This window comes from Hippopotamus amphibius, chromosome 3 (assembly GCF_030028045.1).
Source record: "Hippopotamus amphibius kiboko isolate mHipAmp2 chromosome 3, mHipAmp2.hap2, whole genome shotgun sequence".
NCBI classification, from domain to species: Eukaryota; Metazoa; Chordata; class Mammalia; order Artiodactyla; family Hippopotamidae; genus Hippopotamus; species Hippopotamus amphibius.
Window position 1 is genome coordinate 108,386,782 of NC_080188.1, and position 19,118 is coordinate 108,405,899.

Here is a 19,118-nt window from a genome sequence, read left to right on the forward strand (position 1 = left end):
TGGAGCAATAAATAAACTTCAGTAAAATTTTCCCACTCAGGTAAAAATGGAGTGAGTTGCTTTTCCTAGAATCAACTGACTTACTGTCAAATATGAGAGGAATATTTGAGTTTTATTCTCTAGAGTTAAGAAAATTTCTTTGAAAAGAATGTGTCCTTTTGAAGAGTTATAATTTTTTTCACTCCTTTACTGTTTGCCATGATTTTCCCTTTTAACTATCTATTACATATATGGACCCAATTTAAGATGTTGATTAAGCCATTATTGTGTGAGTTGTAAAGGGTGGAATATGTTCATGTGATGCAATTCTTAGCAAATTTATGTTCACTAGGCATGGAGAAATCTGTGCCTTGGTTCAATAAGATGCAACTTGAGGGAGTAAATTGGTGCACTGTGTACCGTTCTAATAACACCACAGTGTTTTCGTTTTTGATTTGGATCGCAGGTTAAGTGAAGTGCAAAGTGTAACTGAAAGTCTATTTCAAGATAAATCCATTTAAGGCTACCAGGAGCTATAGCTAATGGTTTTTCCTAACATTGCCTATAAGGTATGTGGTGGTCCTTGGCCCTAACAAGTCCTCCTAAAATCTATTTTAAACAGCCTTTCTGTTATTGTTATAGCACATTATTCTCTATCACATTAGTTACTTTGGTTGACCTAGTGGAATATATTTTTATCCTGTCCATTGCTATATGTCACTTGTTTCATATATCAAGTCACTACCTCAGGGTCAAAGACAAAGGCATTCTATTACTCTTTTTTGAGTCAGTACCTGAATCCTTTGGGTGATTCACATGACCCACTTCAATCTTCCTTCTGAAAACACTAAGGCTTTCCTAAAAGCACTCTCTGTCACTGGATATTATGACCATACATTTATTAAGGAATTATTTCTCTGAAAAATGGTGAGGCTATTAGCCAAAATCCATGTGCCTGTAAATATCCAAATATTGCTCTAAAGATGAGAACCAAGTGTTCCTTGAACCAGTAGATACGATGGCCACTGGGAGTGGGGGTATTTGTCTTATTTGACCACAGTTTTACCTTGTAGAGGGAATTTCAGCAGAGTTTCATGTGAATTATACCATTCAGTTTGGGAACTTCCACTGGGAAATTAAGTATCTTGTGTTTCTTTGCAAGACATTAATAATTGCATCATATCTCTCAGATACAGAAGTGGCAAACTCTGCCAAAGGTTCTGTTTTGTTCTTAAAGTTATGTTTAAGTACATTATAATGTACTTCCCCTGAACCATCTCTCATAGCATATTTCTGAATATATAATTTCAGTTTCATTAAGGAGCTCTGTTATGCTAATCCACCATTTCTGGAATAACTGTCTGACATCATCCATGGCATAAAGAGCACCTGTGAGGCATTTACATTGTCTATGGAAATCCAACGAGTTTCACTATTCGTCCTTCAAATGAGCTGCATCTGGCCACTGCTAAGGTATTATTGAACCCCAGATGCCATTGTTCATCACAGGGTGGCAGTGTTAGATTTCTGCCATAGTCTGCAGCCTGCAGATATTCATGTCTCAGACACTGTTAGAAACATCTGGGCACTAGTGTTATCGGGTTCCCATGGCATTGCATGAGTAAATTCAGATTATAAATTTCCTACAGCCAGTTCCATTTCTTTCTTGTTATTAGGATGTGAAAAGGATAGTAGTGGATGGATTAGGGTTGGCAGAATGTCCCTACTGATCATGGACCATGTTATTCCCAGAAACTTTGCCTGATTGGTTCATGTTCTATATTTTGGCTACATTGATCACACTATTTGACTACCATAGCTTTCACAATTTCCCCAGCTTCTTCCTTTGAGAAAGAAAATATTATGAAGTTATCAATGTAATGGATTAACTGACTTTGAGTATGGTCTTATCTAAATTTCTTTTAAAAAATGATGGAAGTATGTTCAATATATATCTTTGGGAAAATGGTAAACATATATTGCATTCCTTTCCTAATAGTTTTTAGTTATATGTAACATTATTTGATTCTAAAAGTTCATCTGGAAGTATAAATATATGCAAATTTCAGTTAAATTTTGAAAGAATTGTGAGCATTTCTTCATGATAACACATATTATAATGCTAAAATTAAAATCATGTGGTACTGGTTCAAAAATACATTAATGTAAATAAATAAAAACACTTATAACTTAACCCAATTTCCCATGCATATTTAAAATGAGGATGTTGCAGTTAGGATATTTTTGATTGTGAATGACAGGAAAATCAACTGAAATTGTTTTGAAATTTAAGGATATTTGTCAATTGGCTAACATAACTGCCAACTTCAAAATTCTGGAAAGCCTCAGAGTTAGTTGATAAAAGGGATCATTTATGTTATAAAGGAGACCTTTTATTTATTCACCATGTGCAATTTGTCCCAGTTGGATTTATCTTAAATTTGGTTCCCCTAGCACTAGAAGGATTGCTATCTGTAACAATTCAGAGAAAAGACCCTTTCTATGACTCTGGCAGAGGTAATTGACCCTGATTCAGGTGGAAATGGAGGTGCTATAACACAGTGGTGGCAAGGAAGAATATTTTTGTCTCTCAGGTGAACCACCTGGCTGCCTCTTGTTACTCTTGTCCAATTGTGACAGTGAATGAGAAAATACAAAAATCTTGACCTGCAAAAGGCATAGTGAAAAGATGGTTAGGCCTTTTGGTCTACACCTCTAGGTAAGTCACAGATATCAGTCAAGGTGCTGGAGGAAGGTGAGGCAAGAAAAATAAAATTGACAGTGAAGGAAGAAGATGATGAGTAGAAACTGCAACTCTAAGACCAGCTGCAGTGGCAAAGGCATAGTTCATTCTTCTAACCATCTCTTTTAAGTTTCCCTCAGGAATGAGAACAAAGAGGTGTCATTCCCACAATGTATGTAAGAAATGTATTCAAATGGCATAAGGGATGAACTATGGTGTGTATGGTGATGTATTACCTTGCTCTCCTTTTGGGAAAGAAAAACTTATTGTGCCTATACCTGGGAGTGATGTTAGTAGACAACCTCTTTAAGGTTAACTTTTTCAAGGCTTGCAGAAGCCTATTCAGCAAAGATCCCATGTCCTTTCCCAGAGCAGACTCTCATTGCTTCCTGATCAATAATTAGTTTCAGGTGTCAGTAGAGCTCAAGTAGGAAATACAGTCCTGTTCTGGAAGGGAATAGTTTATTCAATTAAAGAATTCAGAATCTGGATGAACATATTTAGAAATGGATTTTTTAAATTAATTTTATTGGATTATGGATGTTTTACAATGTTGTGTGAATTTCTGCTGTACAGTAAAGTGAATCAGCTACATGTATACATATATCTCCTCTTTTCTGGATTTCCTTCCCTAGAAATGGATCTTTTGGATGTTGAAATGGATAAGGGCAAAATATAAGGCTTCATATGGTAAAGGTTATTAGCATGATGATATTCTCCCATGAATATGCATGGCATAAAGTTTAAGGTGACTAAAGATTACTGAGCACACACTATATGCTAACCATATAGGAGACTATTCCAAGCTTTCAGGGTAGGGTCTCCCATGCGGCACCATAACTCAGTCTTCAGTAATGGGGCTATTCCAGTATTCTCTTCAGTTAATGCTTCTAGGTGATGGGTAATATGGTTATATCAATGAATTCTATGGTGGTGAGTGATTTGCTTTCCTTTATTTATTATAAAATGTGTCTTATGGTCTGACATGATGATGAGTGGAGTACTATGGCAATGGAGCGTATATTCTGCTCCATGAATAATAGGCTGAAACACTGCAGGCAGTAGGCACACATATTTACCCAGAATATATGATGACAAGAATCTGTCCCCTCCAGATTGAGGACATTTTATGGAGTCAGCTGCCACAGGTTTTTGGCTGGTTTCTCTAGAGATTGTGCCCTAAGAGGGAATCAGTGATGGACTTTACTAATGGAATTTTAGGCATTCAACAGTGACAATATCCAGATCAGGACTAGTGAAAGGTAGATTTTGTTGCACACTGAGCCTATGTAGAGCATTCATCTCTGCCACAGTGACCACTAAAGTGGATGAAAAGGCCGACCGATATTCACAAGATAGGCCATCTTTTGTCCAGATTTTTGAAGGTTTTGTCTATAATAGATTCCCTCTGATAGGAACTTTATACCACAAGCAGACTTTCTTTTCTTTTGTCTATTCTGTGTGATCCATCTGCATACCACTCCTCCAGATTGTTGTCATCCATTCTTCCATTTTTCCCTTCCCTCAATAGTTTATCAAATCTGTATTCACCATCTATGAATCAGTATAGACCCCTAATTCAGGCCATTTCTTCTTCCATGTGAAATGGAAAACCATGTGTACTCCTCAAAATACTGCTTACTGGGAGGACTTCCCTTCACTATGATCCTTCAAGAACATCTTTAAGTGAGACTGCAGTGCAGCAATTGTGTTTTTTTGGCTGTTAATGACATACTATGCAGATGTATTCATAAACCTGTCCATATGCTTATTTTCTCCATTGCACTGCTTATTTTGGTTTTACTTTTTGTCATTTCAACAAATTCTTGAATATATGCTTCTAATCAAGAATGTGGTTTCTCAAGGTTTATTTTTTGTAACACCTAAAAGCAAGATTTTAGACAACTCTAACAAGTTGTGATATGTTTTATTGTCATTATCGATAAGCTCAAAATATTTTCTACTTTTTATTGGGATTTATTATACTCACAGGCTATTTAGAAATGTACTGTGTTAATTTTCAAACATACATGAATTTTCTGGTTATTTTCAGGTTTTTATTTTCTGGCATGTTTTCTTCGTCTGCAGAGATGCACTTTATGGTTGTAATTCTTTGAAATTTGCTGTGCATTTCTTTATGGCTCAGCATGTAAGCAATGTTGAGAAATATCCCCTGGTGCACTTCCTACAGTTGTTGGATGAATTGTTTTCTTATTTCAGTAGATCACATACATTAATGACATTTTTACATTTTTTATACCTTTATGAATTTTGGTGTGTCCCTGCTCATGCAGTTAACAAGAGTTTTGCTATCACCCTCTATTATTACTAATTCATTTATTATTCCTTTCAGGTCAATATATTTACAAATATCTTAAGACAAAAGTCTATTTTTTTTCTGATTTTAGTATGGAAAGAGTGCCCCTTTTTGATTAGTTTATGCAGCTAATTGCACTATTTTATTTTTACCTTTTATTTTGTTATTTAAGATGTTTGTCTTGTAAGGCTCATACCATTGAGTTCTTTTCTTGTTTGACACTGTGAAGATTCCTCTATCTTTTTGCTTTCATTCCTTTTAAGAAATTGATTGTCTGTATTATAGTCTTTTTTTGTTTGTTTTAATTTTATGTTTTTAATTTTAATTTTATTAGAGGATAGTTGATTTACAATGTGGTATTACTTTCATGTATACAGCAAAGTGATTCAGTTATACAAATAATGTTCATTCTTTTTTAGATTTTCTCTTATAGGTTATCACAGAATATTGAGTAGAGTTCCCTGTGCTATACTGTAGGTCCTTATTGCTTATCTATCTTATATATAGTAGTGTGTGTATGTTCATACCAAGCTCCTTATTTATCCCTCCCCCCAAAGTTTCCCATTTGGAAAACATAACTTTGTTTTCAAAGTCTGAGTCTTTCTGTTTTGTACATAAGTTCATTTGTATCATTTTTAAAAATTAATATCCACATATAAGTGATAACATATGATATTTGTCTTTCTCTAATTTACTTCACTTGCTATGATAATCTCTAAGTCCATCCATGTTGCTACAAATGGCATTATTTCATTCATTTTTATGGCTGAGTAATATTCCTTTGTATATATACCACATATTCTTTATTCATTAATTTGTTGATAGACATTTAGGTAGCTTCCATGTTTTGGCTATTTTAAATAGTGCTGCAAGGAACATTGGCGTGCATGTATCTTTTCAAATTAGGGTTGTCTCCAGGTCTAATTCCAGGAGTGGGATTGCTGGATCATATGTTGGCTTTATTTTTAGTTTTTAAAGGAATCTCCATACCATTCTTCATAGTGGCTACACCAATATACATTCCCAGGAACAGTGTAGGAGGAGTCCCTTTTCTCCACACCCTCTTCAGCATTTAGTGTTCATGGACTTTTTGATGATGGCCATTCTAACTGGTGTGAGGTGATACCTCATTACAGTTTTGATTTGCATTTCTCTGATAATTAGTGATGTTGAGCATTTTGTCATGTGCTTTTTGGCGATCTGTATGTCTTCTTGGGAGAAATGTCTATCTAGATCTTCTCCCCTTTTTTGATTTAGTTTTCTTTTTTTGATATCAAACTACATGAATTGATTTTATATTTTGGATATTAATCCCTTATTGGTAACTTTGTTTGCAAGTATTTTCTCCCATTCTGTGGGTTTTCTTTGCATTTTGCTTATGGATTCCTTTGCTTGTGCAGAAGCTTTCAAGTTCATTAGGTCCCATTTGTTTATTTCTGTTTTTATTTTCATTACTCTAGAAGGTGGATCAAAAAAGATCTTGCTGAGATTTATGTCAAAGGTTATTCTGCCTAAGTTTTCCTCTAACTTATAGTGTCCAGCCTTGCATTTATGTCTTTGATTCATTTTGAGTTTATATTTGTGTATGGTATTAAAGAATATTCTAATTTAATTTTTTTACATGTAGCCTGTCCAGAGTTCCCAGCACCACTTATTGAAGAAACTATCTTTTCTCTATTACATATTCTTGCCTCCATTTTTGTAGATTAATTGACCATAAGCATATGGGTTTATTTCTGGGCTTTCTATCCTGTTCCATTGATCTATATTTCTTTTTCTGTAATAGTACCATACTGTTTTGATTCCTGTAGCTTTGTAATATAATCAGAAGTCAGGGACCCTGATTACTCCAGTTCCATTTTTCTTTCCAAAGATTGTTTTGGCTATTTGGGTTTTTTTTTTCCATATAAATTTAAAATTTTATTATTCTAGTTCTGTGAAAAATGCCATTGGTAATTTGATATGGATTGCATTAAACATGTTGATTGCCTTGGGTAGCATAGTAATTTTGACAATATTGATTTTTCAATCCATTAACATGGTATATCTTTCCATCTGTTTGTGTTGTCTTTGATTTCTTTCATCAGTGTCTTATAGTTTTTAGAGTACAGTTCTTTTGTCTTCTTGGGTAGTTTTTTTTTTATTGTTGACTGTAATATGTCCTTAAGATTTCTCTATATCTTTGGCTTCATTATGCTGTAATTTTTCTATTTATACTTGTTCAAAAATGTACCCTTTTAACATTTTATTCTTCATGAAATTTGTAATTGTCCATGAAAGTACAGGTTACTGTCTTTGAAGAGTTTTGGAAAAAATAAAAAATAAAAAGGGCTTCCTAGGTGGCGCAGTGGTTGAGAATCCACCTGCCAATGCAGAGGTCATGGGTTTGATCCCAGTTCCAGGAAGATCCCACATGCCATGGAGCAACTAAGCCCGTGTGCCAAAAAAAAAAAAAAAAAAAAAGTTTTGGAAAATTTTCAGTCAGATTTTTTTCAAATATTTTGTCTACCCTAGTCTTTTTCTCCTCTCTTTCTGGAATTGTAATTAAACTAAAAATACTTTCAAGGTATACACTTTGCCTTTTAAATATCTTTCATACTATTTCCTTCATGGTCAGTCACTTTAGCTTTCTTTGCTTTGGTCTGTATAGTCTCTTCTATCATTCCTTATCATTAACTAATTTTCTATTCATATCTGTCCAATCTGCAGTTAAACACAAAGATTTAATTCTTAATTTTGGTTTTACATATTTTAATTTTCAAATGTATTTTTTTCTATTATCCATCTTGTGCCTTAATTACTTGAGCACACTAAGTTTATTTTTAAATGCTTGTTTTTTTATAGGTTGAATCATCTATTTCTATCACTTTTCAATTAGGTCCTGTGTTATCCTATGCTTTACTACTTTTGTTTTTGTGGCAGATTTTATATTTAAAAAAGTTGAAAAATACTTCAGAGCTTTTGGGATATGTTCTTCTTTAAGAGAGAATTTCATTTTGTTTCTAGCTGGCAGAAATATTAGGGAAATAAAAATACCAAATAACTTTAACCTAATCATTAAATTAGATATTCAGGCTAGGCTTGAGTTTCTTTGAGAACTAATCTCTCTCTCTTTTTTTTTTTTTAGCTATTTATTGGAATATAATTGCTTTTCACTCTTGTACCAGCTTTTGAGGTACACCAAAGTCAATCAGCTGTATTTATACATATATCCCCATATCCCCTCCCTCCCATGACTCCCTCCCACCCTCCATGTCCTGACCCTCTAAGGCATCATCCATCATTGAGTTGATCTCCCTTTGTTATACAGCAACTTCCCACTAGCTATCTATTTTACAGTTAGTAGTGTATATATGTCTATGCTACTCTCACACTTCATCCCAGTTTCCCCTTCACCCCCCCACCCCCCAACCCCATATTCTCTAGTCTATTCTCTGCATCTGCATCCTTATTCTTGCTCTGTCACTGGGTTCATCAGTACCTTTTTTTTTTTTTTTTTTTTTTTTTTTTTTTAGATTCCGTATATATGAGTTAGCGTACAGTATTTGTTTTTCTCTTTCTGGCTTACTTTACTCTGTATGACAGAATCTAGGTCTATCCACCTCATTACATATAGCTCCATTTCATTCATTTTGATGGCTGAGTAATATTCCATTGTATATATAGTCCACGTCTTCTTTATCAGAACTCTATGACATACATCGAAGCAAGATCTTTTTTGACACACTACCTAGAATAATGGAAATAAAATAAAGAATAAACAAATGGGACCTAATGAAACTTAAAAGCTTTTGCACAGCCAAAGAAACCATAAACAAGACAAGAAGACAACCCTCATAATGGGAGAAAATACTTGCCAACGAAGCAATGGAAAAAGGACTCATCTCCAAAATATACAAGCAGCTCATGCAGCTTAATACCAAAAAAGCAAAGAACCCAATCCACAAATGGGTGGAAGACCTAAATAGATATTTCTCCAAAGAAGACATGCAGATGCCTAACAAATAGATGAAAAGATGCTCAATATCACTAATCATTAGAGAAATGCAAGTCAAAGCCACAATGAGGTATCACCTCACACCAGTCAGAATGGCCATCATCCAAAAATCTAGAAACAATAAATGTTGGAGAGGATGTGGAGAAAAGGGAACTCTCCTGCACTGTTCGTGGGAATGTAAGTTTGTACAGTCACTATGGAAAACAGTTTAGAGGTTCCTCCAAAAACTAAAAATAGAACTATCATATGATCCAGTAATCCCACTACTGGGCATATGCCCAGAGAAAACTATAATCTAAAAAGAAACATACCGTAATGTTCATTGCAGTACTATTTACGACAGCTGGGACATGGAGGCAACCTAAGTGCCCATTAACAGACTAATCTCTTTTTATCTACATTTACTCCAAAAGGAAAACTATTTGTGGTCTCAAATAAAAGCCTGTTTTCTTGTTTGTTTGTTTGTTTTTTCCAAAGGTTTATTCTTCCTGATAGAACTTGAATCCCATTTATTATTCCCAGGGTAAAGCATTTGTAGGAAATTCCACTCAGCCTTTCAGCCTTTCATGTGTGGTTTTTAGAATTAGTCCATACCTTTAGCAAAAAGAGGAGCTCAGATGCAGGTTTCAGCTCTCTGACTTCTCTCCTTTTCAAAATCTTTGCCCAAAATGGCGTGATTCCCTGTTAGTTTTCTAATGATTTCAGACACATGCATTTTGCATTTTTCTAGCTCTTCTGGTGGGTCTTATTGAAATATTTGTTGCAAAACAATCCATACTTGCTTTCCAGATTAGAAATATTTTCTCTCCATTTATTTGTTTATTTATTTTTTCACTGTCATTTATTTGGGAGAGTAGCCAAGATGTGGTCTGGGCTGGGGGTACATAGATTTCACGTTTGAAAAAAGATTTTGGTAGAGTTTATTGGGAACTAATAAAAAAAAGGAATAGTTAGGATAGATTTTAAAACCTTTTTTTAAAATTGTTTATTTTATATTTGAGAATAGTTGATTAACAATGTTGTAATAGTATCAGGAATATACCAAAGTGATTCCATTATACACATATGTGCATCTATTATTTTTCAATTTTTTCTCATTTAGGTTGTTATCTCTCAATTTAATTTTCTAGTTTGACAATAGATATTGCTTACAGAGAATTAATGTGAATTATTACATATTCTGAGGCAATAGCTATATCAGTTATATTTTCAGTGTGTTATAATTATTGGAATATATGTATTCAGTTTCCAAGCTGTTATAGACATCATTTATCTAGCAATTCTTTCACTTCATTCAGAGAGCAGAAAACATGGGTAGTTCTTTACATTCAGTTGGAAGGGACATAGAGAATTATACCTATAAAGATATTAGTTTTCCAGTTCTAAGTGATAATTTAGTCCACAAAAATCTTGATCATTTTGGATAGTTTTTCCCAATGAAGAATAAATTTTTCATTTGTTTTAAACCTACTGATAAGAGAGGAACTGATGCTTAGATGTACTCTTTAAATCTTAAAAGTACTACATGTAGTATTTGTATTTGCTGGATTTTGTCCATTTATTAGCTAAGCTGAAAATCACCAACTTTTGGTAGGACTCAATATGTAGTAAAGATTTCAGGCTGATTCAGATAGGTATTTACTGACTCTATCTGAGGCTGCTGTGACCCAGAAAATGCAGTATTAGATTAAATATATGTGGAGATACAGATGATCTATAGAGTCTATTGTAAACCATGCTAAGGAAATCTGAGTGGAAGCCCTCAGAGATTTGATATGGAGGAAGGCTCTTATTTGAAAATAATCCCTTTCTTATAGAAACAGTAGTTCAGTTGATACTAGATTGAAATTAAGAGACTAAATTAATGAGCTGAAAATTATTACACTTTCAGCTGACATAGGTTCAGGTCTGATGAGCAATATCCGCTTCAATGCAGAACTACAGAAATGTGATTACTTGTCTTTTTATGAGTTGAATGACTACCTCAGTAACTTCCCCAGTCCCAAAGCTCTCTGTGTCTTTGGGACAAGAGAAGACCTGGTCAAGAAGCATTGAGAGATCCTGCTCAAGAACAGTTAGAGTAAGGACCTCCTTTACTGTTTGTATGGTTGGGCATGTTTATCCCTTCATTTTGGTTAAAATATTATTTGTCTTACCTAAAGATTACCTCACATGAAATTCATAAATTATTATTCACTTTATTTTTTTTTTCTTTTCAAATTACACACTTTGTATATTTGGCACTTTACTACTCTTTTTTGCAAGATCAAAATCTTTTTTCTCTAAGTATTGTCCTAGGGGAGAAAATTGTCCAGAAGAGCTTTCATCATTTTAATTTTTTCCAAATATTCTAATAAACTAATCTATAATGACCTTATGTTCTTTTCATTTAAAAAGCCGTATGCTGTGTCTGCATGTATGAATGGAATGATAATTTTTCTGATCGAATGGCCCAAAAGATTTCTGAAAACTCACATTTCTGCCTAGGCTGGGATTTATCTTCAATTGGTATCTATTCCTCTTGATATTTTCTTGTTATATTTTCTTTGCATAGATTCCTCTCATTCCTTGCAGAAGTTTGTGGAAGTTCTCAGTTTTCTGAGATGAAGTTAGGGAGAGGTAGAGACATGCTTTTAATTAAGGAGGAAGCAGCCTTAGGGATAAGCTATTTAAATGACTGAAAGTCTGAAGAATTGTACCACTACCTGTGAGAATGCTCTGTCATTGGCTGTTCCAGGAAGTTAAAATCCCAGCATTTCTCTTGTTAGGTACAGAGAGATATTAATAGCCAAGAGCATGAATGTTATCCTAAATCCTCCATCAAAGCAAGGTAAGTTTTGGTGGCCTTACTGTAATTGGCTGAGAAAAGGTAAATTCAAATAGCTAATTTCAGGGTTTTAAACTTTTTTTTTTTGTACCAGCTTATAATGGGCTTGACCAAGTTAATTTCCACTAATTAGGTCAGTTGTTACATAGTCATACAAATAGCAGCTATGTTTTTCTTTGAATAATTTTTTGTAGCAGGTGAGAATGTTCAACTATCTTTGCACAATAAATGTTTATGTTGTATATCAGTGTCTTTATATTCTAGGCATCCACATCAGATACTTCTATATTGCTATGAAAGACTGAGGTGATGAGGAGCCTGTGTGGAAATACAGAAAACCTGGCCACTTGAAACTGTTTCTAGATTTACAGCTGAGCCATACATTATTATGAGTTCTGTGGTTTCACATAGATAGCTGTGGTATATACGGTTACACTCAGTGAAAGAAGCACTAGTTTTTAAAGACCAAAGAAAAACCTAGGACGTAAGTTCTTGAAACAATCGACAAGGGGTAATCACTGAAAATTAGTGTGATATACTTAAAAATAGCTAATGTCTTAAATATCATACGTTTTCATTGGAGTAAGTATTAAGCAAAACACAGAAATTAACAAAATATACAAAGTGTATTTGGTTTTAGTATTACAGCATGACAGATGCTTATTGTTTATTTTGCCAAATAACAAAGAGAAACATGTAATATACTACAAATAAACTGATGGATTGATAATTTTGGTTCATAGACTATTATACTTTACATGATATGTTGATATTTATAATTCTTTTTAGATGTTTAAATTAGAGATTTTACAATTGTATATCATATCAAGTGTGTTAGAACACAAAGCAATATATGCCTAGTCTATCCCAGCAGTTTGATATCGATCTTTTTGTGTGAATCCTTTAAAATTATCAAAGCAACTGTGTTTGTATATATTCATTAAGAAACCTGTGTTTGGTGGAGTACCTTGCTTACTGCCAATTAGAGACATAAAACTGTAATTGTAAAGTACTATAGTATTTTTGTTACTATGGAATTTTAATTTATCTTTTTTAAAAAGATTCACCTTCTATAAACACATTCTTGAGAAACTATGTTAAATTATATTTTTAAAATAGAGAAGTGTTAAGTTAATGGTTTAAGTTGAAAGCCTAGCAGTACTGTCTTTTAGTTTTTATAGTAGCAAATCATGGATGACTTAAATTATGGAAAATGGTGCATAGTCCTAATGTTTACATGCAAATATATAATTGTTTAATAGAAGATTTATCCTGGTGATATTCAACATTGATAATTAATAAAGGTAAGGCACTAGATCCTACAGAAAGCAAGAGTGAAAAAAATTGGATATAGACTACATGGTACCCTATATTTTTCAAGAAGTGTGCCTTTATCAATCTATAGCTTCAACAAAGATAGAATTTATAAATCAATTGGGAGCAGTAATGTCAATGAGTCACATCAAGTGTTTATCACAGATGATTTCTAAAAAAAGCTAGAACTTTTCTGCGTTTCCCATCCCACCAAATATATGTGAACAGAATCAACTTGTTTACATTTGAAGGTTAGTGATTTTGTAATTTCCCTGAGCAGTGAATAACATGAAACTTTGGATTTGTTTCTATAGTTGTAAGATTTTTCTCCTGTTTAATTTTGTCCTTATTATCAGATGTAGGGTCTCTGAGGAATCAGTGCTTTTGTTGTTTTTGAATTTTCTTTTCTTTGCTTATTTATTACGAGATGTGCTCTCTGTTTATTTGTTATGAATTCCCAAGAAGCCCCCTGAGTAACCCCTGGATGCCAAAGGGGATTGGGCTTCCAGCACTTCCTCACTAAAAAAAAAAAAAAAAAAAAAAAAAAAAAAAAAAAAAAAAAAAAAAATCTTTATGAAGAATGTTTTTTTTTTTCTTAAAAATATAACCTTAATTATCACATTAATATTTTTATTAGTTGTGGGTATTCATTTCTTAAATATAATTTCTGCTTCCAGATTTGAGCCTTATTTTCTTTTGTTTCTTACTTTTTTCCCTTCTATTATTCTGTTTGTTTCAAAATACATTCTTTCACAAGTGAATGTTATACTTGTATGTAATAGTATAGAACATCCCTGAGGCATAGAATCTTATCTTATGCCCAAATAAGGGTTTATGAGTTATAGCCACACTATTTTTTTTTATCCTGGACTTTGTCTATAATTACTATGAAATTGACAATATCCAGATGTTTTGTTCTGAAGCAATGTTCACAGTGAAGCACTCAAAAACATTAAAAATTGCTATAATTTATTGAGCCTTTACCAGGTGCCAGGGAGACTTCTAGGGACTTTACTTACAATAAAACAACAACCCTAAGAGGTAAGCACTATTGGTAGCCCCATTCTAAAAGTGATGAAACTGAGTCACAGAGAAGCTTATAAAATTGCTCTGGTCACCTGGATAGTAAGTGGTGAAGCTGGGATTCCAACACAGACAATGCAGCCCCAGAGCTCACATTATTCACCACTGTGTTTCATGTGCTCTCCAAGGATGTTCTGAATTTTAAATAGAAACACACTAAATGAGGAATTCGTAGTCATTATTTTGTTTCTGTAATTAGCAAATCCCTTTACTGCTTGCTAGCATTTTTCAAGTAATAGTGATAAGCTTGAAAAGTTTTATTTAATTATAGAAGCATGAAGAAAGAAAGAAAAAAATGCCAGAATAATAGAATAAGGTGGGGCTGCACAAAAAGTATCACAGATAGTTAGGCTGGAAAGACTTCTAAGATCATCTAGTTCAATTCCTTTATTTTCCAATGAGCAAACTGAGACAGACTTGCCATTGCACTTAAAAAATGACTCAAACCCATGTCTTAGACTGAACTTAGATTTTTCCCTTGAGTATGCTCCTTTTTGGAATCTGGGCACTGAAGTCATATTTTTGAACCCTCTTGGTACCTAAGCATTTTATATAAAACCAAGTTCCACTGTCCTCTCTCTCTCTTTTTAGTGTCTATTTTCTCCTTCCTGACTACACAGCTCACCCCAAGAGTTTTGAAAAAAAAAAATATTAGCTGCTAATCTGTTAAGGTAATAGTTGGTGATAGCCATGAGTCAGACCAAATCAAAAATATATTCTGAAACATTGCTCTGTACTGTGTGTATATTAAGAGTTGTGGGACAGGTTAAGATTAAATGAAGAAAATTACAACTCCTTAAAAATCTGATAGTCAAAAGTGTCAGACAAAGTAATTGCTATAGGGAACAATGTGCTAAATAATTTTGTAGTTATTTGATACAGTTCAAAGTTAAGTGTCTTGAACTTTAATGAGTGATTCATGAATATCAAACAGCCTTTGAGACATGAAGGACTGAATATCTAATAGTGGACTATCATAGTATAAAGGTAGTTATTCCAGAAAAGTTGTTATTCTTGGTGCTACATAGGTCATATTGTAAAGTTACTCACTACAAATACAACCAACTTGAAGGACTGACTCTGTGCCAATTTGATGAGAGTTGATCATCACCACCAGAGAGTAAGTTTCTGCAGAGCAGGGACCCTTTACCTGTTTGTCATTGCTGACTTCTATGTCAAGAACTGACATAATTTCAATAAGTTTCTATTAATTGTATGACTGCCTATTGACCTTTGATTACTCCCTCTGTAGAAGATACTCTAAGTCATAGGAATATAACCTCTTACTTGTAGCCCCAACCAAATCATCTGAGGGGAAACATAATTGCCAAGTGAAGTTCTAATGGACTCATCAGAAGAACTCAGTAGATATTTACCAAATATTTATTGTGCGCAAACCACTGTAGAGGATACAGTGATGAAGATGTGATGCACGATGTGCCAGGCATGTTTAGTCTTGTTCACAATCTCATTGCAGGTCCGGTTCTCCTGAGCACTCATCCCTGAAACAGACCTTATAGAAGACTAAATGGGACATAGTAGCAATGTAACAGAATTTGTTCTCCTCGGCCTCACTCAGGATCCTAAGGGGCAGGAAGCATTATTTGTCTTGTTTTTACTCATCTATCTTGTGACAATGGTGGGCAACCTGCTCATTATGGTGACAGTTTTTGCCAGCCCCTCCCTGGGTTCCCCCATGTACTTCTTCCTGGCTTATCTGTCACTCATGGATGTGGTTTACTCCACTGCCATTTCACCCAAGTTGATTACAGACTTACTCTGTGGTAAAAAGACAATTTCCTTCCCAGTTTGCATGGGACAGCTCTTTTTAGAACACTTATTTGGGGGTTCTGAGGTCTTCCTTCTGGTGGTGATGGCTTATGATCGTTATGTGGCCATCTGCAAGCCACTGCACTACTTGACCATCATGAATCAACAGGTTTGCATCCTGCTGCTGGTGGTGGCCTGGGCTGGAGGTCTTGTGCACTCCACGGTTCAACTTCTCTTTGTGTACAGACTCCCCTTCTGTGGCCCCAATGTTATTGACCACTTCATCTGTGACATGTACCCCTTATTGGACCTTGCCTGTACTGATACTTACCTTGCAGGTCTCACTGTGGTTGCCAATGGTGGAGCAATCTGCATGGTCATCTTTATCCTTCTACTAATGTCCTATGGGGTCATCCTAAGTTCCCTTAAAACTCACAGCCAGGAAGCAAGGCGCAAAGTGCTGTCTACCTGCAGTTCCCACATCATGGTGGTGATCCTCTTTTTCATTCCCTGTATTTTCATGTATGTGAGACCTGTTTCCAACTTTCCCATTGATAAATCCATAACTGTGGTGTATACTGTCATCACTCCCATGTTAAACCCTTTAATATACACATTGAGAAATTCAGAAATGAAAAATGCTATGGCAAAACTCTGGTATAAAAAGTTAACCATAGGTAGAATGAGAATGTGTCAAGACTTCCCTGGTGGCACAGTGGTTAAGAATCTGCCTGACAATGCAAGGGGCACAGGTTCGAATCCTGGTCTGCAAAGATCCCATGTGCCAAGGAGCAACTAAGCCCATGTGCCACAACTACCGAGCCTGCACTCTAGAGATCGCAAGCCACAACTACTGAGCCTGTGTGCCACAACTACTGAAGCCCATGAGCCTAGAGCCTGTGCTCTGCAGCCAGAGAAGCCCTCACATCACAATGAAGAGTAGCTCCGGCTCTCTGCAACTAGAGAAAGTGTGTGCAGCAAAGAAGACCCAACTCAGCCAAAAGTAAATAAAATAAACAAATAAATTTATTAAAAAAAAAGAATGCATCGCCCATGATGAACACAATTGTTACTAATCCTAAAGCAACAAACAGGCAGTAAATTCTAACAATGGAGTGATTTAGTGAATTCAATGGACTCTATAAAGAGGCTTTTCTTTATTCATACAAAAGCATCCAAACAGTAGAATCAATCTAATAGGAAATTAATCTAACAGAAAATTTCTTCAGGATGAACAAAAGGCAAAGGCATTTGTCCCAGGGAAAAAAAAAAAAGCTGCTTTTCTTGTAACTTTATTTTTCTCAGTTTATACTAAAATGGGACTTTAGAAGAAAGAGTTATTTCCTTTAAGAAGTGAAAAACAAGCTAACCATGAAAATGTACTTTCACCCAAATTAATAGGAAAACAATTTGGCTAATATTTAGAACATATCTGTGAGGCCAAAAAAGTGGTTTTTAAATGTTAAAGTGTTAAAATTGTTCTATCAGCACAACAAATATCTGTAGCTGCATTATGCATTTTTCTTTAAGATGACTTCCAATCCCCAGGTCAATGTCTATATGTTTGCAGTTTAGGATACTTAGATAAAAGAAGATGCCCTGTTTAGTTAAAGGCACTATCAGTGAGCAGTTTTGTTACATAGGATGTGATTGATGATGAAAACAGATTCTAGTTCTTGATTAGAGGATAGAAAACCACACTAATCCAAATTGTCAACATACTTTCATGCTTTTCCTCATAAGTTATTGTGTGCATTTTTTTCATTCTTCAAAGAGTAGTCAGAACTTCTTATTTGTCTTAATGATACTGAAGATATGGATAAAGAAATGTGTTATTTTTCATTAGTAGTGTGTCCTCTAAAAGTCATATTCCACTTAAATATTTTTTACTTATAGACTTAAATAACCAAAATTTTGTTTTTTTCAATTAAAAAAAAACTGAACAGGTTTTTCTCAGTCTGTAGCTCATTCTGGAATATTGCAAACTAAGAGCAAGATAGGTTTGCATTCATTGTAATGTGAAACATCATCTATGCTTTTAAACAGTTCTCTAAAAGAAAATTTTTAGAATTTTTTTCTTTTTAAAATTTTATTGTGTTTTTTCATGCATATCTAATTATATATGGAGTTTATTTCTAAATTTTAAGGCATCTTATCTAGAATATCACCAATATCATTGAAACTACCTATAATACATCCCTGATGACCTTCCTCTGCTTTTGCCCAGAGGTAATCCCAATGCTTAACTTTTTGTTAGCCATCGATAAAAATAGTTTAACTATATATATATACACACACACATATATGTATCCTTAAAGTACATTATTTAGTGTTTTATATTTTTATTTTTATTAAAATTATACTGTATGGTGCATATTTATCTGGATCTTACTTTTATTGATGTTAACTTTCTAAGATTTGATCATGTTGCTGCATGTTTCTCTAATCTCATCATGTCCCCTTTCTTTATATTAATGCATGTCTGAATCTACCACAGATCATGTGGTCATTTGGGTGGTTTCCAGTTTTTGATATTGCATATAGTGCTGCTATGAACATCTTGAAAGAATTTTTGTGTTAGGTAGGGTGTTTAAAGGTTCACTTTCACAGATGGTTACAATATCCTTCTAAAGGTGTATTATCAGTTGCACTCCTGCCAGCAGGATGAAACAGATCCATTAGTCTAGAGCCCAACCAACACTTGATATTGTCAGATGTTTATTATTTTTGAAAATCTAATGAATATGACTATAACTCTACTATGTGTTTTTTTTTTTTTTTGGCAATCCTTGCTGCTATTGAATTTGACCATATTTTTTAATCAAATATTCATTTTCTCATCTTCTATGAAATGTGTGTTCATGTTTTTGACAATTTTTCTACTAGGTTGTTTTTCTGTTATTATAAATTTGTTGGAGTTCTTTAGGAATCCTCTATACTAGTTCCTTTTTTGTTCAAATGCCTTGAAAATGTCTATTCCTAGTTTGTGGTTCTTCTTTTCTAAATTTCTATCATATCATTTGATGAATAGGAACTTCTAAACATAATCAGAATTATCAGTCTTTATGTGGATTGTCAACACTTCTAG

At 34.1% G+C, this 19,118-nt stretch overlaps 1 protein-coding gene across 1 annotated transcript; it reads left to right on the forward strand.

Moving 5' to 3' along the window:
- The first annotated feature begins 15,788 nt into the window (after positions 1 to 15,788).
- On the forward strand, positions 15,789 to 17,131 carry LOC130849391 (olfactory receptor 4A16-like). Its single transcript, XM_057728234.1, has 2 exons — positions 15,789 to 16,720; positions 17,077 to 17,131. The coding sequence occupies exons 1-2, from the start codon at positions 15,789 to 15,791 to the stop codon at positions 17,129 to 17,131; spliced, it is 987 nt and encodes a 328-aa protein (XP_057584217.1).
- Positions 17,132 to 19,118: the final 1,987 nt, after the last annotated feature.

Excerpts from the sequence above, each read along its gene's own strand:
- LOC130849391 (XM_057728234.1), top strand. The coding sequence starts at position 15,789 with ATGGGACATAGTAGCAATGTAACAGAATTTGTTCTCCTCGGCCTCACT. Across the intron at positions 16,721-17,076 it reads ACCATAGGTAGAATGAGAAT|ATCGCCCATGATGAACACAA; the intron begins GTGTCAAGACTT and ends AAAAAAGAATGC.